The sequence below is a fragment of the Lissotriton vulgaris genome, chromosome 8, assembly GCF_964263255.1.
Source record: "Lissotriton vulgaris chromosome 8, aLisVul1.2, whole genome shotgun sequence".
Taxonomy (NCBI): Eukaryota; Metazoa; Chordata; class Amphibia; order Caudata; family Salamandridae; genus Lissotriton; species Lissotriton vulgaris.
Window position 1 is genome coordinate 45559509 of NC_141696.1, and position 20508 is coordinate 45580016.

At 45.7% G+C, this 20508-nt stretch overlaps 1 protein-coding gene across 1 annotated transcript in view; it reads left to right on the plus strand.

The window, feature by feature from the left end:
• The first annotated feature begins 311 nt into the window (after positions 1-311).
• The window catches only part of LOC147693351 (vomeronasal type-2 receptor 26-like), a 172843-nt gene continuing 152646 nt past the window's right edge, over positions 312-20508 (plus strand). Inside the window, exons 1-2 of the mRNA XM_086935945.1 lie at positions 312-669; positions 11206-11225. Of these exons, the coding sequence (XP_086792071.1) occupies positions 312-669; positions 11206-11225 (378 nt within the window). The remainder of the gene's footprint in view (positions 670-11205; positions 11226-20508) is intronic.

The following is a 20508-nucleotide window of genomic DNA, read 5'->3' on the forward strand; positions in this document are numbered from 1 at the left end:
TTTATTTAAGATCAATGAGAATACAGCAGAATTTTTTTCAGTTTGGGGAGGTTTAAGGCTGCCCTTCATGGGCGTATGATTGCATTATCCTCCTCTCAAGTTAATCGAGGAAAGAGAATATTTTTAAACTCCAGCAGGCCGTAGTAGAAGCAACAAAATTTAGATATGCGCAGTCTGCAGGTATAGGGGAAGCTAAAGCAAAGCTAGACAGGGCCAAATATGAGTTGAAGGAGTTTTTTACTCTGGAAGAGATTGCCAGCTCCAGAACTTATCTACAGCGTGTATATGAGGAGAGTCGGATGGTTGGCAAGATGGTTGCTGGTAGCACTAAAACCAAACAGGAGGCAGCCACCATCACGGAAATTATAGACCCCAAAACTAGATTGTCTTTAACGGGTAAAGAGTATGTAGCTCAAATCTTTCTAGATGCTTACTCCCAGTTATACACCATTAGATATGAAGCTGGAGCGCCTCAAATCAACACCTATTATGAGGGGGTCGAGCTTCCTACTCTTTCAGGGCTAATGGTGGAACAGCTCCTGCTAGACATTTCTGAAGAAGAAATTATAAGAGTTATACAGTCTTTTTCAGGAGCAAAAGCCTGCAGAGCTGACAGCCTTCCAATTGAGTTTTATAAAAACCTTTTTGAAAGAGCTGACCCTATTTTTGGTAAACCTTTTTAACAACATCACTCAGGGAGGCTGTGTTCCCCCAAGTATCAAGCCTATCAGTCTTCTTAATGCAGATTTTAAAATATTAATGAAAATTTGGGCACAACGCTTTATTCCCATCGCCCAGGAGCTTATTCACTGTGACCAAACTGGGTTTGTAGCTGAAAGGTCCATGTCCACAAATACTGGGTTTTTAATTCAAGCTCTTGACTATGTGACAAATAATAAATTACCTACCCTGGCGACTGTGACCCAGAATCCACTGCCCAAAGATCCTCCTCAACAATCCTGACGATGCCTGCAGCCTCACAACCAGGGACCCCGCCAACCACGACCAGCTGAGGGTAAGATTTCCTGACGTCCAAAGACACCCCTGCACCCGGCGCCCCACGGCCCACTGTGCCCAACTCCTGGGTGTCTACCTATCTTCAGGATCTCAACTTACCTCTTGAAGTGGTGGTCGCACCTGAAGAATCTCCGTCCCCAAGCCTGTAGCCTTTGTTCGATTTGCAAGTCTCCCATTGAATAACATTGGGCGCACCAAGGTCCAAAAGCACCCTGCACCCAGTGCCCGAGTGCCGCTGGAAGTGCAGCAACTACCCTACTCTACTTCCCCACTTGCCCTGTGTAAGTGACCAGGAGCTCAGCTCCCACTGCCCCGTGGCCTGCCTGCTAGCAGCCACCAACCGAAGGCCCCCTATCCTCCATAGGATAACGTTGGGCCTACTCTTGCTGCACCCAGCTGGCCCTGTGCCGCTGAGGGTGTAACAACTGTACCTACCTGACCCTGGGAGACCCCTGAGTCTATGCCCAGAACCTTAACTCTGCCATTCGAGTACTTACCCAAAAGCAGATAACTCACTTTGCTTCCATACGGTAACATTTACTGGTTTCACACAGAATTTCTTCTAAGTGTGGAGTTTTGAAACTTTAAAATATTCATCTAAAATCAGCCGAACAACGAATTCCGATTTACACACCAATTAACAGGAGAGATCCCATTGCTGTATCTTTCATCCCTTTACAAAAGGGGGTGGTGATGAACAGAGTGTCTGAATTGAGCAGACCACTCTTACCCAGTCCAAAGATCAGGGCTTGATCCATCACCGTTATTTATCTCACTGCCCCATCCCAGCTCAGAACCTGGCTATATGCAAATCAGTCTGTCCCTGGCCCAGTGCATCATGGGAACAGGGCAGACTAAACTACCAAGCCAATTCTTTACCAGAAAGGAGACAAGCTACCGGGGACCGGTTTCTGGCATTTCAGCCGTCTTCGGCCCGGCTTGCTTGAATCCTGATGGTGCAGTGAGAAAGGGACTCATGTCTGAGTATACCCTGCCACACCTATAGTGGCCAAAATCGATTTACAAAAGGGGGTGGTGATGAACAGAGTGTCTGAATTGAGCAGACCACTCTTACCCAGTCCAAAGATCAGGGCTTGATCCATCACCGTTATTTATCTCACTGCCCCATCCCAGCTCAGAACCTGGCTATATGCAAATCAGTCTGTCCCTGGCCCAGTGCATCATGGGAACAGGGCAGACTAAACTACCAAGCCAATTCTTTACCAGAAAGGAGACAAGCTACCGGGGACCGGTTTCTGGCATTTCAGCCGTCTTCGGCCCGGCTTGCTTGAATCCTGATGGAGCAGTGAGAAAGGGACTCATGTCTGAGTATACCCTGCCACACCTATAGTGGCCAAAATCGATTTACAAAAGGGGGTGGTGATGAGCAGAGTGTCTGAATTGAGCAGACCACTCTTACCCAGTCCAAAGATCAGGGCTTGATCCATCACCGTTATTTATCTCACTGCCCCATCCCAGCTCAGAACCTGCCTATATGCAAATCAGTCTGTCCCTGGCCCAGTGCATCATGGGAACAGGGCAGACTAAACTACCAAGCCAATTCTTTACCAGAAAGGAGACAAGCTACCGGGGACCGGTTTCTGGCATTTCAGCCGTCTTCGGCCCGGCTTGCTTGAATCCTGATGGAGCAGTGAGAAAGGGACTCATGTCTGAGTATACCCTGCCACACCTATAGTGGCCAAAATCGATTTACAAAAGGGGGTGGTGATGAACAGAGTGTCTGAATTGAGCAGACCACTCTTACCCAGTCCAAAGATCAGGGCTTGATCCATCACCGTTATTTATCTCACTGCCCCATCCCAGCTCAGAACCTGGCTATATGCAAATCAGTCTGTCCCTGGCCCAGTGCATCATGGGAACAGGGCAGACTAAACTACCAAGCCAATTCTTTACCAGAAAGGAGACAAGCTACCGGGGACCGGTTTCTGGCATTTCAGCCGTCTTCGGCCCGGCTTGCTTGAATCCTGATGGAGCAGTGAGAAAGGGACTCATGTCTGAGTATACCCTGCCACACCTATAGTGGCCAAAATCGATTTACAAAAGGGGGTGGTGATGAACAGAGTGTCTGAATTGAGCAGACCACTCTTACCCAGTCCAAAGATCAGGGCTTGATCCATCACCGTTATTTATCTCACTGCCCCATCCCAGCTCAGAACCTGGCTATATGCAAATCAGACCCTTGCTCATTGCACCATCAGGATTCAAGCAAACCGGGCCGAAGACGGCTGTAATGCCAGAAACCGGTCCCCGGGAGCTTGTTTCCTTCCCAGTGTAAGAATTGGCTTTTGTAGTTTGGTTTGCCCTGTTCCCATCATGCACTGGGACAGGAACAGACTAATTTGCATACAGCCAGGTTCTGAAACTGGGATGGTGCAGTGAGCTAAAAAACGGTGTTGGATCTAGCCCTGATCTCTTGACTGGGTGAGAGCTTTCTGCTTAATTCAGAGACTCTGTCCCTCACCACCCCTTGTTGTAAATATTTTTGTCCACCCCAAGCGTGGAAGGGTATTCTCAGATGTGAGACCCTTGCTCATTGCACCATCAGGATTCAAGCAAACCGGGCCGAAGACGGCTGTAATGCCAGAAACCGGTCCCCGGGAGCTTGTTTCCTTCCCAGTGTAAGAATTGGCTTTTGTAGTTTGGTTTGCCCTGTTCCCATCATGCACTGGGACAGGAACAGACTAATTTGCATACAGCCAGGTTCTGAAACTGGGATGGTGCAGTGAGCTAAAAAACGGTGTTGGATCTAGCCCTGATCTCTTGACTGGGTGAGAGCTTTCTGCTTAATTCAGAGACTCTGTCCCTCACCACCCCTTGTTGTAAATATTTTTGTCCACCCCAAGCGTGGAAGGGTATTCTCAGATGTGAGACCCTTGCTCATTGCACCATCAGGATTCAAGCAAACCGGGCCGAAGACGGCTGTAATGCCAGAAACCGGTCCCCGGGAGCTTGTTTCCTTCCCAGTGTAAGAATTGGCTTTTGTAGTTTGGTTTGCCCTGTTCCCATCATGCACTGGGACAGGAACAGACTAATTTGCATACAGCCAGGTTCTGAAACTGGGATGGTGCAGTGAGCTAAAAAACGGTGTTGGATCTAGCCCTGATCTCTTGACTGGGTGAGAGCTTTCTGCTTAATTCAGAGACTCTGTCCCTCACCACCCCTTGTTGTAAATATTTTTGTCCACCCCAAGCGTGGAAGGGTATTCTCAGATGTGAGACCCTTGCTCATTGCACCATCAGGATTCAAGCAAACCGGGCCGAAGACGGCTGTAATGCCAGAAACCGGTCCCCGGGAGCTTGTTTCCTTCCCAGTGTAAGAATTGGCTTTTGTAGTTTGGTTTGCCCTGTTCCCATCATGCACTGGGACAGGAACAGACTAATTTGCATACAGCCAGGTTCTGAAACTGGGATGGTGCAGTGAGCTAAAAAACGGTGTTGGATCTAGCCCTGATCTCTTGACTGGGTGAGAGCTTTCTGCTTAATTCAGAGACTCTGTCCCTCACCACCCCTTGTTGTAAATATTTTTGTCCACCCCAAGCGTGGAAGGGTATTCTCAGATGTGAGACCCTTGCTCATTGCACCATCAGGATTCAAGCAAACCGGGCCGAAGACGGCTGTAATGCCAGAAACCGGTCCCCGGGAGCTTGTTTCCTTCCCAGTGTAAGAATTGGCTTTTGTAGTTTGGTTTGCCCTGTTCCCATCATGCACTGGGACAGGAACAGACTAATTTGCATACAGCCAGGTTCTGAAACTGGGATGGTGCAGTGAGCTAAAAAACGGTGTTGGATCTAGCCCTGATCTCTTGACTGGGTGAGAGCTTTCTGCTTAATTCAGAGACTCTGTCCCTCACCACCCCTTGTTGTAAATATTTTTGTCCACCCCAAGCGTGGAAGGGTATTCTCAGATGTGAGACCCTTGCTCATTGCACCATCAGGATTCAAGCAAACCGGGCCGAAGACGGCTGTAATGCCAGAAACCGGTCCCCGGGAGCTTGTTTCCTTCCCAGTGTAAGAATTGGCTTTTGTAGTTTGGTTTGCCCTGTTCCCATCATGCACTGGGACAGGAACAGACTAATTTGCATACAGCCAGGTTCTGAAACTGGGATGGTGCAGTGAGCTAAAAAACGGTGTTGGATCTAGCCCTGATCTCTTGACTGGGTGAGAGCTTTCTGCTTAATTCAGAGACTCTGTCCCTCACCACCCCTTGTTGTAAATATTTTTGTCCACCCCAAGCGTGGAAGGGTATTCTCAGATGTGAGACCCTTGCTCATTGCACCATCAGGATTCAAGCAAACCGGGCCGAAGACGGCTGTAATGCCAGAAACCGGTCCCCGGGAGCTTGTTTCCTTCCCAGTGTAAGAATTGGCTTTTGTAGTTTGGTTTGCCCTGTTCCCATCATGCACTGGGACAGGAACAGACTAATTTGCATACAGCCAGGTTCTGAAACTGGGATGGTGCAGTGAGCTAAAAAACGGTGTTGGATCTAGCCCTGATCTCTTGACTGGGTGAGAGCTTTCTGCTTAATTCAGAGACTCTGTCCCTCACCACCCCTTGTTGTAAATATTTTTGTCCACCCCAAGCGTGGAAGGGTATTCTCAGATGTGAGACCCTTGCTCATTGCACCATCAGGATTCAAGCAAACCGGGCCGAAGACGGCTGTAATGCCAGAAACCGGTCCCCGGGAGCTTGTTTCCTTCCCAGTGTAAGAATTGGCTTTTGTAGTTTGGTTTGCCCTGTTCCCATCATGCACTGGGACAGGAACAGACTAATTTGCATACAGCCAGGTTCTGAAACTGGGATGGTGCAGTGAGCTAAAAAATGGTGTTGGATCTAGCCCTGATCTCTTGACTGGGTGAGAGCTTTCTGCTTAATTCAGAGACTCTGTCCCTCACCACCCCTTGTTGTAAATATTTTTGTCCACCCCAAGCGTGGAAGGGTATTCTCAGATGTGAGACCCTTGCTCATTGCACCATCAGGATTCAAGCAAACCGGGCCGAAGACGGCTGTAATGCCAGAAACCGGTCCCCGGGAGCTTGTTTCCTTCCCAGTGTAAGAATTGGCTTTTGTAGTTTGGTTTGCCCTGTTCCCATCATGCACTGGGACAGGAACAGACTAATTTGCATACAGCCAGGTTCTGAAACTGGGATGGTGCAGTGAGCTAAAAAACGGTGTTGGATCTAGCCCTGATCTCTTGACTGGGTGAGAGCTTTCTGCTTAATTCAGAGACTCTGTCCCTCACCACCCCTTGTTGTAAATATTTTTGTCCACCCCAAGCGTGGAAGGGTATTCTCAGATGTGAGACCCTTGCTCATTGCACCATCAGGATTCAAGCAAACCGGGCCGAAGACGGCTGTAATGCCAGAAACCGGTCCCCGGGAGCTTGTTTCCTTCCCAGTGTAAGAATTGGCTTTTGTAGTTTGGTTTGCCCTGTTCCCATCATGCAATGGGACAGGAACAGACTAATTTGCATACAGCCAGGTTCTGAAACTGGGATGGTGCAGTGAGCTAAAAAACGGTGTTGGATCTAGCCCTGATCTCTTGACTGGGTGAGAGCTTTCTGCTTAATTCAGAGACTCTGTCCCTCACCACCCCTTGTTGTAAGTATCTTTCATCCCAGCACTGAACCTGAACAGTAATTATAACCGTGATTTACTGTTCACTCAATTTTCCTCCATAGGAAGCCATTGTCTGGTTTTCACCAGAAAAACTTGAATCCAATTTCTAAAACTACAAATATTCCTTAAAAATCGCCTGTATGACTTAAACGCATTCTTTTAATTTTTTATAGGAGATACACCAGTGCTGGATCCAGGACCAGTAAGAAAAAGTAACAATAACACTACTTACCTGCTAAGTGAATTTCCTCCCATAGGATAACATTGGTGATTGTATGTGAAAATGTTTCTAAGTGTCAACTTTTAAAATACAATAAAATTCCTTCAAAATCACAACTGTAACCAAAACGCTTTTACTCAATTGTTTACAGGATATGTCCCAGGAATTAATCTAGGATCCAGTCCTGTGGTTAGAAAAGTAATCCTTAAAGTAATTAATTGCATTTAACTAGAAATTGCAATTGAGCTCAATGTATCATTGTGTTTGAAATTGTGTTGCCCAATGCAACAACTGTAACTATTGTACTCAAAAGTCTATTGCCTATTTGAAAAGTATTTAACTAAAGCAATCTTAGAAAGTATATTTTGATACCTTGTTGGTTCTAAAATAAAACTATATATTTTTTATACAAACAATTGGCCTAGAGTTCAGTTCTTGAGTGTGTGAGACCATTTGCTGACTGAGTGTGTTCAACAAATGCTTTACACTGTCCTCTGGTACTGCCTTCCTGCTCAACTAAGCTACCACTTTAGAGAGTAAGGTTATATCTAACTTTAGCCTCTGCCATAACTCTGGGGACTGTGGACTCTGTGCACACTGTTCCTTACTTTGGTCCAGTATATACAGAGCCACTTTCTTACAGCCATGGTTTGTTGTGCTTGTTAAAATGGCAAATTTTTAGTGAATGTGAGCAAAGGTGCACGAATGGGTAATGCTGCAATTACTTATCAGTAATTGCTTCACTCTGAATCCTTCCCTCCCTCTCGTCCTGTTTTCCAGGTAACCACTTAGTCTGAGGCTTGCTATGTTCAGGATGTGGTGGGGAAAGGGGGGCTTTTGAGAGAAACCCTCTTCACTATTGGTGGACTCTGAGAGGCGGGGTGGACTCACACACTGGCATAACCAAACTTGCGGCCCCCCTGCAAAGTACATGGAGGGTCCCCGCTCGCCCGGACGCAGTCAGGAGCTCTCAGGCCGGGGGCCCGGTGCCCGTGCAGAGTGCTGATGGGGGCCCCTTGGGGCTCTCAGCCCCCATGCACCACAAGGGCTGCGGGGGCTAATGTTACGCCACTGGCCTCACATTGCAATGAATTAGAGCATGTGAAGGGCTCGGAGTGAGGAAATCAGCAGCAGGGTGGGACTGGGACAAAAAATAGTCCCAAGCACCAAAACAGAATTGGCCCCAATAACGAACCAGATGGCTACAAAAGTGCCCCACATTTGCATATCAGGCCAGTTTTGAACTTATAATGACGCCCTGTGTGTGCATTCTGCAAGGTATACTGAAGCATACAGCTGCAAATGGGTGTGCGCCAGGCAAAGATTCCAAGATACTTTTGTAATTTGAAAAGTCTTTATTTCCAATAAATATTCTCCAAATGTTAATAACACATTAAGCTCAGCCAGGGCTTAAGTCAGAAAAAGCAACGGTTTGGGAAAAGATAAGTTGATGTGGTCCAGTGTAAGTGTTCCAGTTTGATGAGCTGAAAACACAAGGCGGGGGATTCCCAGGACAAGCTGCTGCCAACGAAGGAGATGGAGAGTGAAGTCTCCAAGCGCGACGGGCCCGGCAGTTATCTGGGGCAAGACTTCCCTTTCGAGATGATGTTGCCGCACTTTTAATCTCATTTTGGAATGCTTGTTGCACCTGCCCCGCCGAGAGCTGCCACACACACACCTGGTTAGTTCCATTTTGTTTGTTTTTCGTTTTTCACGATTTTTAACTCTCACAAGACAATTATCGAAATCGGAACCTGACTGGCGAGGCCGAGGCGCAGTCAGTGGGCAGTGTCAGGGCCCTGTGGGCTCCGGGGGCCGCGTCACCACCTCAGGTGTCCTCCTTACACCACCCCAACCCCTGGAGAACCGGAGGCCGCGAGGGGGGCGAGGCTGCGCCGCCCGCCCGCTTATTATCCGCACACGGTGATTATCGCATGATCCGCCCCCAGGGGGCGGTCTCCCGAGGTGCAGGCCTCTCCCAGCACCGGCCTTGGGGGACGTCCTGACACTACAAAAGGGACACTACTGCGGCTGGTTAGAGGAGCGAGGGAGGCCCATCGGAGCACGGAGTTTAGAAAGAAATCCAGTGACGTGTCACCGAGGCATTAAACTCGCCTTTGAGTGTCTGGTCGATGCTGAAAGTGGCTCGTCTGCCTCCTTCTGACGGCCAGGGCCCCCAAACTCGATTATTGTTGTATTTTATACCTGAAAGAGTAGCCTGGGGTAGCATTTCTTTTGCTGCACTAGGCCCCAGGACACAGTGGCACACTACGGCCCCCTGCGCTGGTGCCAGGGCCCGCCGGACCCTCCATGGCGTGGTGGCTGACCGCAGCGACTCTCCTGGCCTCTGTTGTGGTCCTCGGTAGAGGAGCGGGGGGCCTGCAGCCGGCGTGTGACCTCCAAGGCCGGACCCAGCAGTCCTATTCCTCGGAGGGCGACCTCCTCATTGGCGGGGTGTTTGTGGTGCATTTGGGATTCTCGGCCCCCGCACGCCCCCTCGGAGAGGCCCCGGCGCAGCTCTCATGCGAGGTGTACGTGACCAGTTCTTGTCTTTTATTGCTGAGGGTGTTTGTGAAGTGCCGCCTCTGCACACGTCATGTGCCTTCTTTGTGAGAGCCCTTTGTTTGTTGTGTCATAGATGGTGTGCCTCAGTGCTTAAAGTGGGCCGGTACTCGCCGGTACGGAGCGGCGCCAGCGGCACTTCACATCTGTTCCTCTGAAGTACCTGAACTTCCTCCAGGGAGAGTCCGGGACTCAGAGGGGCAGGGGCACCGGGCAGGCAGGCTGCGCGCGTCTCTGGCGGAAGACTAAGCGCTGGGCTTCAATGAGCTGGCAGCTTGGCAGGTGCTGGGAGGGGGCGCATCACACTGTGAGTGGCAATGTAGGGTCGGGTCTACACTACTAATCACTGCGTAGGCGTGGAGCAAGTCCACCGCCTGTGCATGTGGGTCCAGGCTGCCTGGGAGGGAGAAGGGAATCAGATGTCAGCGGCGAGCGTCTAAAGGACAACTATGGCTGAAATGCGGTGTGTGTAGAAGTCTCCATAGTCCCCCTCACTGTTAAATGATACCATGGGTCCTGTAACCCTCTCTCATGCATCAGCCAGGTACCTGGCGGCGTCTGGGTCAGGCCCACAGGGGCACAACTGGAAACCGAAGGGACTGGGGGCATTTCTGGAGCCTGCAAGTCTCACTGATATGTGGTCACTGCACGCTGCTGCTGAACTGTGTGTGAGCGAAACACTTTCCAACTGGCAAAGCCCCTTCTTACACCCTTCTTTTTGAAGTAAATTCCAGCCAATCTTTTCACCTCATATGTGGTCTGAGCACAAGAACAATTCTACTTTTAGCCATTATCCAGCCAGGCTCAATTTACCTTACCTGCCTTGTACCCATTGAATATTAAATTTAACTTAAAACCAACACGGAACCATTTCTAATCTCGCACAGGTTAGTGACATGAAGGACATGCAGATGAGACATGTTGTTTAAGATCCCACAGTGGTCAACCAGGAAAGTCACAGTTAGTTTCAAGGTGTCACAGATCTGCAGTCCACACCTTTCCACGCGTCTCCTCTGTTTTTCCTGCTCACAAGCAGCATCACATGTAATTCCTAGCCTCGTAAGGCACAACTGGCCAATGCTAGATCCTTCCTCCTGTCTTCTGTCACCAGAAGGATCTCAGGCTCAATCAGTCCTGATCATTTCACTTCAGTTCTTGAAGAGACCAGTATTTGCATTACTAAGGGGAAGGTTTAGGTCCCCAAATGCTTCTTTAAAAACTATGAATTTATCAACAGTTTGGAAAAGTTTCTTGCTCTGTGAATCATAGACCACCCTTTGCATCTCACAGGCTTTAGCAGATAATGTACATCCGAGGTGGACACGCATCACCTATAGATACAAGACAAGGGCAGTGCTCCCCACTACCTTCAAACATCCCTAGCTGCTGTTTTTTCATTAAAAAAAATCTGTATTCCATTAAAGGCCCGCTTCTTAGCTACACCTTTCATCTGCCCACTCCTTCCACCCCACTCAGTTTGGTGAGTAATGGTTTAAAGCATTTGTGTGTCCATAAACAAACACGCTGTGGTATCTTTTTGTCCCCCCCCACTCTGCCTGGTTTCAATATGCCTGCATCTTTGTCCATAACTTTGTGTCTCATCCACAATATCGTTTCTCTCCACTTCTTCCTGCCTCAGTCCCTGTGTTTCAGTGTCATTGTCTACCAGTACCTCTCCTTGTTCTGTGGTTTCTGGTCTATGTACAATGTCTATATTTTTGAGAGCCTGTAGCCTTGCATTCTTTTTCATGTGTTTGTGTTTTTTGTTGCAGTGTGTGTGAAGCTTGCTTCAGTATGTGTGTTTCTTGTTTCAGCATCTGTGTTTCTTGTTTCAGTGTCTGTGTTTCTTGTTATATCATCTGCGTTTCTGGCTTCAGCATTTGTGTTTCCTGTATCAGTATCTGACTTTTTTTTTTGTTTCAGCACCTGTGTTTCTGGCTTCATTGTGTTTCTTGTTTCAGGGTCTGTGTTTCTAGTTTCAGCGACTGTGTCTCTTGTTTCAGTGTGTGTGCCTCTTGCTTCATTGTGTGTGTTACGTGCTGCAGTGTCTGTGTTTCTTGTTCCAGTGTATGTGTTTCTTGTTCTAGTGTCTGGTTTTCTGGTTCAGTGTTTATGTTAATTGTTTCAGTGTCTATTTCTTGTTTTAGCGTCTGTATTTTTTGTTTCAGTGTCTGGTTCTTGTTTTAGTGTCTGTGTTCTTGTTTCAGTGTCTGTTTCATGTTTCAATGTCCATTTTTTGTCTCAGTGTCTGTGTTTCTTGTTTCTGTTTTTGTGTTTCTGGCTTCAGTGTTTGTGTTTACTGTTTCAGTGACTGTGTTTCTTGCTTCATTGTGTGTGTTTCCTGTTTCATTGTGTTTATTTCTTGTTTAGTGTCTGTGTTGCTTCCTTCAGTGTGTGTGTTTCCTGCGTAAATATCTGTGTTTCTTGTTTTAGTGTCTATGTTTCTTGTCTCAGTGTCTGTTTCATTTTTCTGCATCTGTGTGTCTTGATTACATTTCTATGTTTCTTGTTTTGGCATCAGTGTTTCTGGCTACAGAGGTTGTGTTTCTTGTTTCAGTGTATGGGTTACTTGCTTCAATGTGTGTGTTTCTCGTTTCAGTGTCTGCTTTTCTTGTTTCAGTGTCTGTTCTTGTTTCAGCATCTGTGTTAATTGTTTCAGTGTCTGTGTTTCTTCTTTCCGTGTCTGTTTCTGGTTTCAGCATCTGTGTTTCTTCTTTCTTTACTGTGTTTCTTGTTTCAGCATCTGTGTTTCTGGCTTCCGTGTTTGTGTTTCCTGTTTCAGTATCTGTGTTTTAGTGTGTTTGTGTCTTGCTCCAGGTTCTGTGTTTCTTGTTTTATCGTATGTGTGTTTATTGCTTCAGTATCTGGGTTTCTTGTTTCACTTTGTGTACCTTTATTGTTTTAGTGTCCGTTTCCTGTTGTGGTGTCTGTGTTTCTTGTTTCTGTATGTGTGTTTCCTTGTTTCATCATCTGTGTTTCTTGTTTCAGTGTCTGTGTTTCTTGTTTCAGCATCTGTGTTTCTTGCTATAGTGTCTGTGTTTCTTGCTTCAGTGTTTATGTTTCTTGTTTTAGTGACTGTGGTTCTTGTTTCAGTGGGTTTTGTGCTTGTCTGAAGATTTGTGTACACTATCTGTATTTCTGTCCTACTGTCAAAGTCCTTCTGTCCTCTTTCTCCTGTATCCATGTTTCTTTCTTCCAGTGTTTATGTTTGCCATAATCTCCTTCTCCGACTGTAGGTGTCTCTCCAATCTAGGTGTCTTTCTCACTTTAGATGTCTGGTTTCCTGTGTCAGTGTAGGTGTCTGCTTCTCTCAGTATCAGCATCTCATAGTCCCATTGCCTGCGTATTCTCTATTAAACATTCTTGTGCCCTTGGGCCAGTGTCGGTGTTGAAGTGCCCGTGTATTCCAATAACCGACCTCCTGCTCACAGGCTAAGTGTCTGGGGTTCCTGCCCTACTGGATGTTTCCCTACGTGCATGTCTGTTGCATCTCTGTCCAATGTCAGTGTTTTTCTGCCCCAATGTATCTTCCATCAAGTGAGTTTTTATCCCTGTATCTCCCTCTCCCAATGGTAGCGTCTCTGTCAATCAATCAATAAAGTATTTATAGAGTGTGGCATATAACCCGTGAGGGTCTCAGGGCTCTGGAATAACTCATGCTACACTGTCCCAGTGTTATTGCCTCTTCTATTGCCCTGGCCTTCCTCTCCCATGTCACACTCTGTGCCGTTAAGCCCAGGTCCCTGTGTCGCCCGTGTTAGAGTCTCTGTCCTATTCTCTCTGTCCTAGTGTTCATGAACCTCATTGTTCATCTCTGACTGTCTTAATATTCATCAGTCCAATTGTTTATCTCTTGCTTTCCTATTGTTCATACATTTTAGTGATTGTGCCCGCTGTCCTACATTTTAAAAATCCCAGTGTTCATTTCTCTCTGCCCTAGTATCCAAAAATCCTACTCTTTGTCTCTCGCTCTCTTAGGTTCCATAAACCCAAGTGTTTGTGTCTCTCTGCCCTAGTGTTCGTTAGTCCCAGTGTTCATGCCTCTCTGTCCGAGTGTTGATATGTTCTAGTGTTTGTGCCTCTCTACCTTAGTATTCATTACTCCCACTGCTCATAACTCCCTGCCCTAGTGTTCCTACATCCCAGTGTTTGTCTCTCACTGTCATAGTGTTCATAAATCCCAGGGGTTGTCCCTCTCTGTCCTAGTGTTCATAAATCCCAGGGTTTGTCCCTCCCTGTCCTAGTGTTCATATATCCCAGTGTTTGTTTCTTACTGTCCTAGTGTTCATAAATCCCAGTGTTTGTCTCTCACTGTCCTAGTGTTAATAAATCCCAGGGATTGTCCCTCTATGTCCTAGTGTTCATACATCCCAGTGTTTGTCTCTCAGTGTCCTAGTGTTCATAAATCCCAGGGTTTGTTCCTCTCTATCATAGTGTTCATTCATCCCAGTGTTTGTCCCTCCCTGTCCTAGTGTTCATATATCCCAGTGTTTGTTTCTTACTGTCCTAGTGTTCATAAATCCCAGTGTTTGTCTCTCACTGTCCTAGTGTTCACAAATCCCAGGGATTGTCCCTCTATGTCATAGTGTTCATAAATTCCAGGGTTTGTCCCTCTCTGTCCTAGTGTTCATAAATCATCGTGTTTGTGTTTCTCTGCCCTAGTGTTCATAAATCCCAGTATTTGTCTCTCTCTGTCCTAGTGTTCATAAATCCCAGGATTTGTCCCTCTCTGTCCTAGTGTTCATGAATCCCAGTGTTTGTGTTTCTCTGCCCTAGTGTTCATAAATCCCAGTATTTGTCTCTCTCTGTCCTAGTGTTCATAAATCCCAGGATTTGTCCCTCTCTGTCCTAGTGTTCATAAATTCCAGGGTTTGTCTCTCTCTGTCCTAGTGTTCATAAATTCCAGGGGTTGTCCCGCTCTGTCCTATTGTTCATACATCCCAGTGTTTGTGTTTCTCTGCCCTAGTGTTCATAAATCTCAGGAGTTGTCCCTCTCTGTCCTATTGTTCATAAATTCCAGGGTTTGTCCCTCTCTGTCTTAGTGTTCATACATCCCAGTGTTTGTGTTTCTCTGCCCTAGTGTTCATGAATCCCATGGTTTGTGTCTCTCTGTCCTAGTAGTCATAAATGCCATTGTTTGTCTCCTGATGTCCTAGTATTCATAAGTCCCACTGTTCTTATCTCTCTCCCCTATATTCTTAAATCCCAATGTTTGTGTCTCTCAGTCCTATAGTTCATACCTCCCAGTATTTGTCTCTCTCTGTCCTAGTGTTCATACCTCCCAGTATTTGTATCTCTCTGTCCTAGTGTTCATACCTCCCAGTATTTGTATCTCTCTGTCCTAGTGTTCATACCTCCCAGTATTTGTCTCTCTCTGTCCTAGTGTTCATACCTCCCAGTGTTTGTCTCTCTGTCCTGGTGTTTATAAATGCCATTGCTTATCTCTCTCTGTCCTAGTGTTCATAAATCCCACTGTTTGAGTCTCTCTGTCCTAGTGATCATAGGCCTGATTCACAGAACTAACTTAAGACAAAATCCTAAACTTACTACCATTTTGGTATTCACAGAAGGCACTTACTCATTTCGGTATTCACAGAAGTTAGGAGTCCTAACTTTAGGACTCCTGAATGCCTTCTGTGAATACCAAAAGTCTTAAAGTTAGGTTTTTTCTCAGTTTAGGAGTAGTGAAGTGGGGTGTTGATATTGATAGTCACACTGCCCCCTATAGATGGAGGTGGCAGTAGTGGTAGGCAACATGACACATATGGGTGGTGGTGGCAGTGGTGGTGGGCAACATGCGCCTATGAGTGGGGTGGCAGTGGTGATAGGAAACATAGCCCTTAAGAGTGGGGGTGGCAGCCTTTCGGTGGGCTTCCAGATTTATTAGTTTCGTTTACTAACTAAACAAGGGTCCAGAGGAGAGGAAAAATCTGTCTCTGTAGGGGCACAGCAGGATAATTAATTAAACATGCAGAATTTCATCCGGAAGCCCACCGAAGGGCTGTTGTTGAAAAGTGTCCTAATGTATGTGCAAGCAACCAAACCCACTGGAGGGATGAATGGCTGAATGATACCGCATGTACCAGAGTGCATCGTTGATGAACTTCTACTAAGAGGTACACCAGAAGCCAACTAAATAAGGAAGCACAAGAGGGTAAGATGTGGAGTATGTTACTGACTGGTTGCAGACATGGGCCTCTTAGGAAGAAGCACCATTTCTTAGAAATGCGTACGGCCAGGGACTTATAATCTGGATGTCAAGCTGCATGTTTCTTTTAATAAAGGGTTGTTACTCACCTGCAGTGGACTGCGCTCTCGTCTCTGGGCAACATTTGGAAAACAGAGAGAGGGATAGATACAGGTATATTTATTTCTTATAGTATACTTGAAAAATAATTAGTAAATTATAGCATATATTAAAATAATTATTATAATAGTTTCAAATTATGTATATTTAAATAAACATGCACACCTAAATATGTATTTTTGTTTTTTAAAATAATTATAACATTTACATATTTTAAAAAAAATATTTAAATGTTTATTTTACATTATACTTGTTAGTGTTTAATGAATGTGATGTTTACTATATCTAATTATATATATATATTAAAAATGTGTACTTTTTAAAATTCGATATTAGTGTACAACAATATTTTATTTTCAATATTTTTGTCATTTTCATTATAAGTGCATGACAATGATATTTTTGTGTTTGATATTTTTGACAAGCTATTTACATACCACGATATTTGTGGACTCGATATTATGTCAGTGAACTAGATAGGAGAGGCAGAGACCTCTGCATGTAGGTTTGTGATTCATATTTTGTTAAGTGTGAGTAGTACTATTCAGTACAACTAAAAGTGCTACAAACAACAGTTTGCGAATAGTACCCAAAGTATAGTCAAGTGTTCTACACCTCTGGGGCATTACAGCTTTATTACAGCTTTATTGCAGATATCAGCAAGGAAGAATCATTCAGCGATAAACAAGGCAGGAAAAGTTGTCTCGTGCCGTGTGAACTGGAAGGAGCAGCTGGGGCATCTTCCACTGTACAATCTGCTAGAAGATAATATGAACCTGTGAAGAGCAGAGCAAACCTGAGTATTGTAAAAAAAAATCTTCAGCTGAGACTCAGAAATACAAAATGAGCCTAAAAAATTAATCCAGTCATAAGTAAGTATCAAGGCATCATAGCATAAAAAAGTAAGACATCAAATACACTGAGAAGGGAAGGAGGGGACTACTATTTGTTTTCTTAAATTGTTCCTCTTTGCCAAGATAAGAAAAACTCATATCAATGCGAGCCAAGGAGGTGTTATAAGCAGCAAATTCAAACCCTTGCAAGACTCCATGAGCCCTATGATCCATTAGTTTCAGGTTGGAGATCCTGAGGAGTTTGCCTGATCTACAGCTGTCATGATCACCTCTAACCATCATGAAGCATAGATCTCCTGGGATCTCCTATGGTTGCCCAGACGTGGGAATATAAAGGAAAAAAAGGAAATCTGAAAGATTTCACCAATTGTAGGAGTACCAATCTTGTGTACCTCATTCTTTGCCCCTGTGACAAAGGGTACGTGAGAATTTAGAAAGCATTAGAGTTAACACAAATCGGCTATTAGAACAGGCAAACTTACATCGCCCATGGTACAACACTGTCAGTTAATGAATCACAAAGAAACAGAACAAACAAACGCAACCCACACATGATGTCAAGATTGGATTCATTGCAGACCAGCAAGGTCTGAGGAATTTCTCCTTTGTAGGGAAGTATGAGCAAGCTTGGAGCAACCAGGAAAACAAGTTAGATTCAAAAGAAAGTACTCGGGGGGCTTACTATCCAATGGACTAGGAACTGCGAAGATGCGTCAAGCTGAAATGCAAAAGCAAAGCCCACAGGTCACTCGTGGAGTGGGGGCCTCTGAGCTTCAGTGCAAATGGTGCTCGGGTCTGGGGCTTCAAGCATCCTAATGCACAACTTCAAGTTACCTCGTGAAGTGAGTGCAGCTTGCAAAATGCAGGATGTCCAGGAGTTCCAGTCCCACGTCTCTTGTGTCCGCCATGGGTCTCAGCTTTGCTGTGAGTGAAGGTCGGGTCAGAGATGTATGGAAGTCCACGTCCTGTGTCACAGATTTTTCAGGATCCGACGGGACCCTCGAAAATGCAGACCGGCAAAGTTGCTGTTGGTGCCTGTTTGAACAGGTGGGTCACTCCTTGACCACAAGGGAGATGTCTTCCATCTTCCAGTCAAAATGGAATGTCAAAGGTCTAGGATTTATGTTTCAAAGTTTCGTGCAGGATAATCTAAAGTCCTAGTGACTGGGCTCCTATACTTATACTATGTTTAGGGGCTGGACAACCCTTGAGGTCCCTCCTATTGGTGGACCTGGGAAGGGGGTGGTTACACCCCTTTCCCTTTGTCCAGCTTCGCAACAGAGCTGGGGCAGAGTGCCCAAGCTACCGGTTTGAACTGGGAAATGCATGGAGCACCTTGTGTGCCCCAGGAAGTGTCTGGAAAGTATTCACTGAATGCTGCCCTCCCTGCCCCAATACACTAAAGCCTTTCTGGGGAGGTGCCAGCACCTCCTTGGACAGGAAACCTATTGTCCAGGCCTCCCCTGCCGGAGTTTCGTCCAGCAACATGAGGTCAGACTTGTGTCTGTGGCAACAGCATCCATTTTGTGATGCTCAGGCTCAGTTTAACTTTAACCGGGTAAACCAGTAATTACATGTCTTCTCCCTCTAGAAGGGTGGAATGCTACCCCCGCCGCCAGAACTGGCGAGGGGTAGTACTCTAAAGTGTTTGACACCTTACACGACATGTTTTGATAAAGCCAAACCAAAGTTAGCATTAACTGCAAGGATTAAACTGCACTTAAAAGTATATGGTATGGCTATATCATAGAACAGCTATAAGGAGATGGTTCCGAAAGCTGCAGAGGGGCTCAGCTCATGCTAGGGCACCCTCTCACATAAAACCAAGCACTCTGCCTCCAGGATTGTTAAGACCTGCCATAGGAGTGACTTATAGGTGTATATGTGTCTATATGTATTTGTAGATATAGGTATACTATATCTAAGTAAGGGGTGATTACACAATCTTACCCAGGCTGTGTGAACAGACCTGTGGTGTCAGTTTGGAAGGCAAACCAGGGGTGGCACAATACATGCTGCAGCCCCAGGTAGGCCTAGGGTGCACCTATGTCCTAGGTACCTATGGTACACTATACAGGGGCTCACAAGGGTGACCCAGTAACTAATCTATGTACCTAAAGTACATGGTATCAATTTAGAGAGAGAACAGCTGAGCTGTGGGCCTAATTAGCAGGTCCACAGCCACACTAAAGTCGAAAAACCAGAGAATAAATAGCAAAAAGTGGGGGTAACGATAGGAAGCAGATCCTACTCTCCTACAGAGAACTACAAACATGGCAGCTAAGGTTCAGTCTAGCGTAGAACCTACATATGACGTAGGCACTTAGATCATTAGTTAACCACACGTGACCCAATGTAGCGCCAATCAGTTAGAGAATTATATATAAGATGACGTTTCGGCGCACGTCACCTCCCTGTTCCTGACAGTGACTTTAGAGGCAACCATAAGACCTGAGATGGGTGAGTGTTTAGAATCAGGTCCCAGGGCCACGTATGCATAGCGCGAGATAGAGGGATTGCAGAAAGACCGTTTTCAGTGTAACAGCAATATATGCGCGCCTCAAGCACCATTGACACTATCACTCGTATTAGGAAAAGCTGCACTAGACATGGGGCACAAGTCGTGTAGTGCGGGTATCAACCAGGATACCAAATGCACTATTTGTTTATATTGAGAGAGTTCTGTATATTATGACTCGTATCGTTTAGAGTGTTCTTTTTAGTGTGTTTGTGTGTTTTTGTTCATGTAGATTCCCCAATATTCACCTGTGACATATCAACACGCAATTGTCAAATAATTATTTGTAGTACAGGCCCTGAAGAAGATGGATATTAATTACTAGATCCATCGAAACGTACGTCGGCCAAGAGTGTTTGAAACCCCAGACTTAAGTACAATACAAGAGGAAGGCAATTACCACCTCTTGATCTGTTCATCTGTGCATGTAGTGGGTTCTGGGCGTTTGTTTGATTGATGATGAGAGTGTGTGGTATGACTGTGGAATATTTTTGAATAGGTTATATAGGAAGGGGATTGTATTTGATGCATGTGACTGACTCATTGTAAGCATTAACAAACAGATGTCGTGAAGAATAATGCTTTATAGGATGAGATGATAAGATGTAATGTTTTGATTACACCAACTGAGAATTTAACAACTAAGCAACAATGCATTTGAAAATATTGATATAAATAATGTAATGTTGAAAGAGATAGAAATATATTTTTACAACTAATATATATATAAATAAAGTTAAAAAAAGGAAAAATATTTAAAATGTGTTGAGAGAATTCTTGATTGCTGCCCTTAACTCTTCCAGTACTAGTGAGAGTATATTAGTAAAGAGATAAAGCTCGGGTCGGAGTTTGTCCTTTGTGACTATATCTAGATCTCCTAGGATGCCAAAGTCCCCCACACAGAATGGGCCCCAAAAGAGGAGATGTTTATTCTTGGTAAAGCCAGTACCACTTGAACCCAGCGAGCCAAGATCAGTCAAGGATTATGAAGTCTCCTGAGATGAGGAGCTGAGCAGAGAAAGGCAGATCAAAATGGCATGGTCCTACAGAGCTGATCATTTGGACAAGTGGGAATACCCTACAAGGAGAGGAAAGAACATTGTATTTCTGATACAAACACCACCAGGTTGTCTTAGTTTGAGATTAGAAGCAAAACCTGGTCCCATTGTGGCCTGCGGGTGGGTTGGAGTTGATTTCAGTAGGGCAGGGGGTGGGTTGGGATGTTTCTGGGCTGGGGGTAGGTCGGGAAAGTTTTGTTGGCTTGGGGATGGGCCAGGGGTAGTCTGCGTTGGATGGAAAGAAGCAGGAAGCAAGGAGAGATTTGCAGAGAGGTAAGTGGGGATGGGGTGGGATGGTGTACTTTTTTGGGCTGGGGGTCAAGGGTTGTTTAGTGCGG